This window comes from Strongylocentrotus purpuratus, unplaced genomic scaffold (genome assembly GCF_000002235.5).
Source record: "Strongylocentrotus purpuratus isolate Spur 01 unplaced genomic scaffold, Spur_5.0 spur5_scaffold_3, whole genome shotgun sequence".
Taxonomy (NCBI): domain Eukaryota; kingdom Metazoa; phylum Echinodermata; class Echinoidea; order Camarodonta; family Strongylocentrotidae; genus Strongylocentrotus; species Strongylocentrotus purpuratus.
In genome coordinates this window covers 14,223,484-14,232,372 of record NW_022145609.1, presented here as the reverse complement: position 1 = coordinate 14,232,372, position 8,889 = coordinate 14,223,484, and the positions used below count along the sequence as shown (strand labels likewise).

Sequence of the window (8,889 nt, the reverse complement as noted above, 5' to 3'; positions counted from 1 at the left end):
TTCCATAACTTGGGGTAAAACTAAAATATTCCACCTTTGTGAGCGAAAGTGTAGTTGGATCTTTTAAATAGTGCTCGTGTCTGCCATACTTGACATTCCTGGCGCTTTACATAATGTCATTATCATAGAGTTTCACATCAAACGATTTTTTTTTTCCCGTCATTTGGTTATATACTTGTGGAACAAGTTAGAAAACGCTTAGTAACTGCAAAAAAGGGCGTTATCCTGGTTATAGCTATACAACAATAAATATGCCTACCCACATTATCAAAACCCTGACTATGTATACAATATGTGTAGGCAAAGCCAGAAATCTGCTTTTCAATATTCTTTCCTTTCTGATTTGTGTAGACATTTTTTATCACATTCCAGCAAATCGATTGACATTTTCATGCATATACTTTGGAAAACGCTTCCATACCCTCACCGTAGTGACGGCTGAACAATTTCACTTAAGAAAAATCAATCCAATCTTCCTTTGAAAAGAAGCAGAAACAGAGCTGTTTCTGGTTTCAGAGACTTATTATAATGCTTTTAACCAAGTTAACTATTCTTAATAGGTGGGTAAGCGGAGAAATATTTGCTACATTGACACTTTTACACCTAGTAGAAGTACGTTTCATGAATGGCTCCAACCATGCTGTAGTACGTCTCGTGAATGGCTCCAACCATGCTGAAGGAAGAGTGGAGGTCTTGTACGGTGGATCGTGGGGAACTGTCTGTGATACCTGGTGGGATCTAAAAGATGCAAAGATGGTTTGCAGAATGCTGGGGTTCGACGGTGCTCTAGACGCGCCACGATCAGCCAGGTTTGGTCAGGGTTCTGGTGATGTTCTGCGTGTCGATTGCTCGGGAACAGACTGTTCAAAAGTCGAGACCAGCACTCCTTGTGGACATCACATGGACGCAGGTGCCGTATGTTATTTAGGAGGTAAGAACTGAAGAAATAATAAGTAAAAGATTGCAGAATTTGCAACACGCACACTGTCTTTAGAATCGCATAACTCTTGTCTTGGAATCATTTCCATGAATGATTCACAATCTATCCGATAATCATTGCCTCAAAAAACTAAATTAAATGAAATTAAGATTGAAAAGATTCTATATTTGTCCATGCCATTCCTAATTCATGTAAATATGTATTCTATTTAATAAACATGACATATTTCGTTCTATAATATTTTCATAATTTAGCTCATCCTAACCCATTGCAAGTTCGGCTTGCTAATGGATCTATCGATGCTGAGGGCAGAGTAGAAGTACTGTACGATGGATCCTGGGGGACTATCTGTCATTACTGGTGGGATCTGAGAGACGCGAGGGTGGTTTGTAGAATGCTGGGTTTTGGTGGAGCCTTGGACGCACCGAGATCTGCTAGGTTTGGTCAGGGCTCTGGTCGTATTCTTCTCGATAGGGTCAACTGTGATGGAACAGAAGACAACCTTGCAGAATGTGATTATTCAGGGAATGCACGTTACTCATGCAGTCATACAAGTGATGCAGGTGTCATTTGTTACTCAGGAGGTTTGTTTTCTAGGGATTTTAACCTAGTAGTACACCTACCCGACTAAAATTTTCATTGGGCACGAACATCAGAATAGCTTTAAAAAGGTGACTTTAAAAGTCTAAATTTTTCCTCCTAATTTATTTCATTTTAAAATAAGCCGAATGTTTCACAAAGTAGAAAGTTATTGTATTGTACAATTGTAAGGAGTGTCGTGGTTGAGTGGTTTAAGGCGTTGACTGGAGATGCGAAGGTCGAGGGTTCGAATCCCGACACGGCACAAATATCCTTTGGCAAGATAGTAACCTGCACTTGCTACTCTCCACCCAGGTGTTAAATGGGTACCCGGTATGATGCGACCGTCATTGTTGGTCAAACAGTTTTTGAGCGTCAACGCCTGGCTGGAATGCTCCCCAGGGAGTGGAGATTGTGCACACAGTGTTTACGGGCAAGCACTGAATCCAATGACAGGGGTAATGATATATTTGTAAAGCGCTTCGAGACATTTGTGATAAGCGCTATATAAAAGCTAAATATTATTATTATAATATTGTTTTTAATTTTAATTGGTCGTTTTCTAAGAAGGTATTGTATGGATTGTACGTAATAATAACAAACAAAGACGTTCCATCTTATCGACGGTTTTGCATTGTAAAAGTAAAAACAACCAAACTTGAATAATTTTCTCATATTGAGTCTATAATTAGGTAATACTGATAGGGGACCTTTATGCAATCAAAAGCAACCGAAAGATGTTATTACGTTCCCATTCCCTTGTAGTCCATCCAAACCCATTTCAAGTTCGTCTTGTCGGTGGGTCTAACGATGCTGAAGGCAGAGTAGAGGTACTGCATGAAGGATCCTGGGGAACTATCTGTCATGACTGGTGGGATCTGAGAGACGCGATGGTGGTTTGTAGAATGCTGGGTTTTGATGGAGCCTTGGACGCACCAGGATTTGCTAGGTTTGGTCAAGGATCTGGTCGTATTCTTCTAGATAGGGTAAACTGTGATGGAACAGAAGACAACCTCGCAGAATGTGGTTATTCCGGGAATGCACGTTACTCATGCAGTCATGCGAGTGATGCAGGTGTCATTTGTTACTCAGGAAGTATGATTGATTATTTATTTACAATTTTTTTCATTGAGAACCAACATCAGAATAGTTTTTGGTTATGAATTTAAGAAATCGCCCGTTTATCTCCTAATGAATTTATTTATAACTAACAAACTACTATTTTTTAAGAAACCGAATCTTCCACAAAATCGAAAATTATTATGTTTAATACAATTTGCTTGAATTGGTCATTTTGTAAGGAGGCAGGTATTGCAATGGATTGTACATAATATGTCTAAGGTGCCCATAAAAAAATATAAAACTACGTCTTATCAACGGTTTCGCATGGTATGAGCAATAACGACCAAAAATCAGAATAATGTTCTCATTGTATAAAATACACGTTGTCGTATGTTTACCTATTTCTACACGTAGTTGTATTAAGGTTAAATTCCGTTTTTCCTTCTCGTCTACACTCAATATTGGGTTTATTCGTAGGTAGTACTGATATGATACCTAAAGCAATAACAAAAAATTTAAAAAGATGACCCGATTAATTCAAATTGCCCTCATTCATTCTCATCCAACGTATGTTGAAATTTTGTGATGACTCATCTTTTACAAAAATGATCACGCTCTTATTTTCTTGTAGTCCATCCAAATCCATTACAAGTTCGTCTTGTCGGTGGGTCTAACGATGCTGAAGGCAGAGTAGAGGTACTGTACGATACATCCTGGAGAACTATCTGTGACGACAGCTGGGATCTGAGAGACGCGAGGGTAGTTTGTAGGATGCTGGGGTTTGACGGAGCCTCGGACGCACCAAGATCTGCTAGGTTTGGTCAGGGCTCTGGTCGTATTATTATTGATGTCGTCGGGTGCGACGGTACAGAACTAAACGTAGCAGAATGTATTCAACGAGGGGTTGGAGTACATTACTGTGGACATGATGAAGATGCGGGCGCTATTTGTTACAATGGAGGTTTGTTATACCGTATTATATTATTTATCCACTTATTATCCACTACTACCGGCTGTAAATGGTCTGTAGATGATAGAAATAATATGTACTTCACTCGTCTAGTGCATCACCTACTTTGATCCCGCCCTTATCAGTTATGGGAACAATACTGTAGTTTAAGATATCGTATTGAAACGACCAAACTTTTTTTACTGCAAAAACCCTAAAAAGAACACATACATAACTGCGTAGTAGTATTTCATTTTGTGTTCTAATTCACATTTCATTTGTTTTCATGATTCAATTATCAATTATTGACTTCCATTGCCTCAGCACATCCGAATCCTTTCGAAATAAGGCTCGTCGATGGATCCAGCAGTGCTGAAGGCAGAGTTGAGGTTTTGTACGATGGATCCTGGGGAACCATCTGTGATAATGGCTGGGATCTCAGAGATGCGAGGGTCGTCTGCAAAATGCTGGGGTTCGATGGAGCCTTGGACGCACCGAATTCTGCGAGGTTCGGTCAGGGATCTGAGGATATACTTCTAGATTTTGTCGGTTGTGATGGAACGGAAGAAAATCTAGCGGACTGTGCATATCTTTTGATAGGCGTCCATTACTACGGACATGGACAGGCTGTTGGTGCTATCTGTTCCTCAGGAGGTATATGTCTATACTTTCAATAACATAATGATATTTTCACACCTTCTTATGATATAGTCTGGCGCAAGTTTGGACCCCGTTCGGCTATCTTACGACGACCCCTAACATGCCAATTGAGAACGTTTGAGCATAAAACATGAGGTCATACTGTGTATAGTCGAATATCATTGCAGTCGTCACGTGCCAATTTGCACAATGTCTAGAAGGTGCAACGTAAGCGTGGACACAATAGAAATGAGTCCTATATTTGTGATGGACCTGCATTTCAAAATAAGTGTTTTACAGCCTGATAGGGATGATGGACACTTTCACTAAAGGTCGACACATCTCTCCCGGTATGCAGTGGCTAATAGGGATGTCTTCGGTAGAAGCGTAAAAAAAGAGTATAGTATATGATACGATTCTCACATAATTTTCCAACTTCAATAAGATATAGACTTATTTTGGATCCACATCCTATACCAGGGCTTCTCAAAGTCCGGACAGCGTTCCGCAACCTGACCCTGGGGCATGTCGATCCGGACCGCCAGAGAGGACCTGGTGTTTTTCTTTACCTTAAAAGAATTGGGGAGGGGGGGTTAGAATCAATCCGGTCCCCTTTCTTTTGATTCCAAATTTATACAACTTCGACCAGATGGTGACATGGGTACTGTGTGGCGTCAATAAACAATTTCCCTTAGATCAGATATACCCTAAAAAATGTAAAACAATCCTATTTTTCTTTCGTATACAAGTTTCAATACTGATATTTTAAGGAGTAGATTGTCTGAATATTTGCATCAATGCCTTCGTCTTCCAATCACTCTTTTTTTGTGCCAAAGTTTACTGGTTTAAGCAGGTTATTGCCGGGGAACTATGCCACTTTTCCCACTGATAATTCTTACATGCATGCCATAAATTCACATTTTGACTGTATCAATTGTATTATGTTACAAACTTATATGTATAGAATAATTGAAATTCCCCCATTGTTTTTTACCTTGTAGCTTTCATGAAAATGATCTGGATCGTCCAGGTAAAAGTTTCAGAACCCCTGTCCTATACGACTTGATTTAAAAGCTTAGCTGGAAACGATAGGGAATGACAATTGCGGCTACACATAAACAGAGTAAATTCTTTTTCGTTCTAGCCCATCCAAACTCTGTTGGAGTACGGCTCGTGGGTGGATCCGATAGTTCTGAAGGCAGAGTGGAGATCAGATACAACGGCACATGGGGAACAGTTTGCAACAATGGCTGGGATTTGCAAGATGCAAAGGTCGTATGCAGAATGCTAGGATTTGGTGATGCCTCAACTGCACCAGTTTCATCCCAGTTTGGTGAGGGGTCCGATGACATTCTCCTGTCTCATGTCGGGTGTGATGGAACGGAAGACAATCTTGCGGACTGCGTAAATCTAGGGTTTGGAGTGCACAACTGCCGACATATCGAAGACGCTGGGGTCACGTGCCTCTTAGGAGGTACATTCCTTAACTATTCTGCATATTGCATCTAGTCATTATTTGTATCTTAATCATTTAAATTGAGCTTTAAAATGTACACAATTATGAATGAAATGCTTACAATGACGCTGTGTATGGATAGCTTTATTCCAAAAAGGCAATAACATTTCCACCGAAATTCATTTTAAAGATGAATACTCGTATACATATTAAGCATTAACGAATCAAGTTGGAACCAGTGCAAAGGCGAGAACTAAAGGATACTGATATGACTCTAAAGGGGTAGTTGAGTTTTGGTATAGAGGGCGCTCCCAAAAATAATTTTCTTGTGAGATAATGAAAAACTGAGTTTGAAATTTGAAAACCCTATAATTTAAATTATAAAATGATCCTTGTTTGATCAAAATCGGTTCGGAGAAAGCTGAACTATCCAGAATTATAACCATTTCTAAATTGGTGGGGCTCCACAAATATTCGATAATTTTGAACCAGCCGTTGAAAAAACGATATAGCGCTTTATACGCTTTATTTCGGCCAATTTCAACGTTGCCATTTTGTTGGCTTTTTTCGTGTTGGTTATAATACGCACAACCAGCCGGACCATGTATTGTTATTATTAATCAATTAATTACTTGAAGGTCTCCGCATTTTTTTTAAATAGAGCTGAATTGGTATGATCAGATGTAATCATAAATTTAACATTACAGAGTCTAGAATTACCTTCAAAGCAATTTAGGTCCTAAAAGGGCGCTAGAAATGTCATAAATAAAAAAAGAGCAATAACCACGCACTTTGATGGAATTTGCAGTCTTAAACAACGAGTAAACTGTCCCTTTAATGCCATATTCAAGGTAAGATTCGTGATTGACATGATAAAACAGAACACAGACCCAAACCTTTACGCACAACCATCCAATCAAACTGTATGGACATTAAAATACAGAATTGGTAATAGGAAATATATATTAATCTCCTTTAAAACTGCAAATGCGCGTGATCTTTTGGTGAAGGATTGATTTTTTAAAATTAAATTTTCATATTTTCGAAGTGTAAGCAAATGATTGACAGACTATGAAGCAATTTCACGTCGATTTTGGTTGAAAAATGAAGATTAATTTTTCTTTTGTGGTTTTTATTCAATCTAGTTCGACTTGTCGGTGGAGCCTATGAATATGAAGGAAGAGTTGAGATACTACACGAAGGATCTTGGGGGACTATATGCGACGATTTATGGGACCTGGATGACGCTAAGGTTGTGTGTAGACAGTTAGGATTTGATGGTGCTGTGGCTGCTTTACCCCAAGCACGATTTGGCCAAGGTTCTGGGGATATCTTTCTGGATAGTGTTCAGTGCAATGGGACAGAAACCAGCATCAGAGACTGCAAGCATAAAGGGATTGGAGTCCATGATTGCGTACACAAAGAAGATGCCAGCGTCTCATGCATGCATGCAGCTCATCTAGGTAAAATCGCTACTGTACATAGCACTAATAAAAAAAAATATGTTGGCAAAGGCTGGTGTATTTACTTGGTGCTCTTAATTTTACTATAATAATTATAATCATGAAAAAGACAAATAACCTACATGATTCGTCCCTGCAGTCAGACAATCCGGAGCATGAAGTGAACCATTCATCCAATTTGGTAACAAGATAAACATTTCCCTGGACCTAAAGGCCTTAACCACATGAATGAATCAAGATTTGGATCCTCTGTAAATAAAGAATAATAACAGGTTAACGATAGAACTGAATCACGTTTAAAATCAAAACTTTGTTATAAATTCATGTTACAATCTAAATTGTCTACATCACCTTCACTCTAATGTCTTAATAACATAATCATCCGAGCGCATGTTCTGATCTCTTTTTTTTACACAAATATTTTGAAAATGTAAAATGTCTTAAACTGACTTTTGGTTTCAAAACGATTTGTTTCTTCTTTTGTCATAGATTTGACTTCCTATTCCAATTTTGAAGCATCTGGTGTAACAACACGTAGGCCTACTACAGACGATCTGGCCTCAGCAGCTAACGACACTACAGTAGTTGCGTTAAGTAACTATAATTCAACACCAATTCTAATGTCAAATCTTACGTTGATACTTGTACCTTGCGTTTTGCTCTTCAGCATCATTCTGGTATCGTCCTGCGCGTGCTGTCTTTGTATAATTCGAAAAAGAAGGGTTGCGAAAGATGTAAACGACCATATCTATATGGACGTAACGAATATCGTATCAAAGCACTCTCTGTCGGCTGATTCAGCTTACCAAGATTTGAACACTCCACCTCGTTTACCGGATAGACAAAAGACCGTGTGTGCTTCATCACGATTATGAATCAAATATAGCAGCTGATGGTGACGATGGAGGTGATCTGAATCTCTCGCAATTCAAAAAAAAAAAAAAAAGGAATATAAACAATGACATCGATAACGTTTATGAAACACCCGACAATGAAAAGGACTTAGATCCCGATGTATATATCCTTCCGACCAGGAAATCATTATCGGATGAGTACATCGACATGACAACTGTTTACCAAACGCCCTTTAGCGGAGAAAGATGAAGACATTGATGGATATTTTCTCCCGTGACAGGACATATCCGAAACCGACGAGAGTGAAAACTGTGGGAAAAAAAACCATGGTGCAAATTAACTAAAAATGCACCTCTAACAACTGCTGAAGTTTCCAGGGTTTGAAATGAAAGACTGCATGGAGGCTGCGGTGAAACACAATATGGCACAGGTTGAGGTAAAATATACATAAAATAAACTAAAGAATTAGACACTTAGTAGTACGAGTTAAGTTGTTACTAATGCACCTATCTGTACTGCACTTATCCTTCATTTGTAATGATGTACAAAAGTAAGAGGAACATAAAAATGCGAATTAGAGCTATATTTTAATGGTATCAAATCACCACGATCGAAAAGGATTTTTCCCGCTCCAGTACGCTGAAAACTGAAAGATATGTCAAATTTAATTATAAATGGAGGTCATAGGTTCTGCAATTAAATTATAATGCCTCCTTAGTTCAAAATGGTCTCAGTCTAATGACAATTAATGCCATTTTTTCTAAATAATTTGTTTGATCAATGGACAGGAACAATGATTAAATTCGTCTTCCACCCGATGATCGAAACTTAGTTGTAGGTTAGACAATTTAATCATTTAGGTTTTTCTCCTTTGTGTAACTTCATTCAAGACAAAATGTATGGCATTGGCACTGACTTTCATATCAGGTTAAACAACAAAAAATAC

At 38.6% G+C, this 8,889-nt stretch overlaps 2 protein-coding genes across 2 annotated transcripts; both read left to right on the top strand.

Moving 5' to 3' along the window:
- Positions 1–565: 565 nt before the first annotated feature.
- LOC115928907 (deleted in malignant brain tumors 1 protein-like) lies at positions 566–1,823 on the top strand. The gene is made up of 2 exons (XM_030996979.1): positions 566–931; positions 1,195–1,823. The coding sequence occupies exons 1-2, from the start codon at positions 622–624 to the stop codon at positions 1,569–1,571; spliced, it is 687 nt and encodes a 228-aa protein (XP_030852839.1). The 5' UTR covers positions 566–621; the 3' UTR covers positions 1,572–1,823.
- A 230-nt stretch (positions 1,824–2,053) lies between these two features.
- LOC115928453 (deleted in malignant brain tumors 1 protein-like) lies at positions 2,054–8,665 on the top strand. The gene is made up of 5 exons (XM_030995633.1): positions 2,054–3,542; positions 3,855–4,184; positions 5,314–5,643; positions 6,771–7,088; positions 7,578–8,665. The coding sequence occupies exons 1-5, from the start codon at positions 3,353–3,355 to the stop codon at positions 7,961–7,963; spliced, it is 1,554 nt and encodes a 517-aa protein (XP_030851493.1). The 5' UTR covers positions 2,054–3,352; the 3' UTR covers positions 7,964–8,665.
- Positions 8,666–8,889: the final 224 nt, after the last annotated feature.

Excerpts from the sequence above, each read along its gene's own strand:
- LOC115928453 (XM_030995633.1), top strand. The coding sequence starts at position 3,353 with ATGCTGGGGTTTGACGGAGCCTCGGACGCACCAAGATCTGCTAGGTTT. Across the intron at positions 5,644-6,770 it reads GGTCACGTGCCTCTTAGGAG|TTCGACTTGTCGGTGGAGCC; the intron begins GTACATTCCTTA and ends TATTCAATCTAG. Across the intron at positions 7,089-7,577 it reads CATGCATGCAGCTCATCTAG|ATTTGACTTCCTATTCCAAT; the intron begins GTAAAATCGCTA and ends CTTTTGTCATAG.
- LOC115928907 (XM_030996979.1), top strand. The coding sequence starts at position 622 with ATGAATGGCTCCAACCATGCTGTAGTACGTCTCGTGAATGGCTCCAAC. Across the intron at positions 932-1,194 it reads TGCCGTATGTTATTTAGGAG|CTCATCCTAACCCATTGCAA; the intron begins GTAAGAACTGAA and ends TTCATAATTTAG.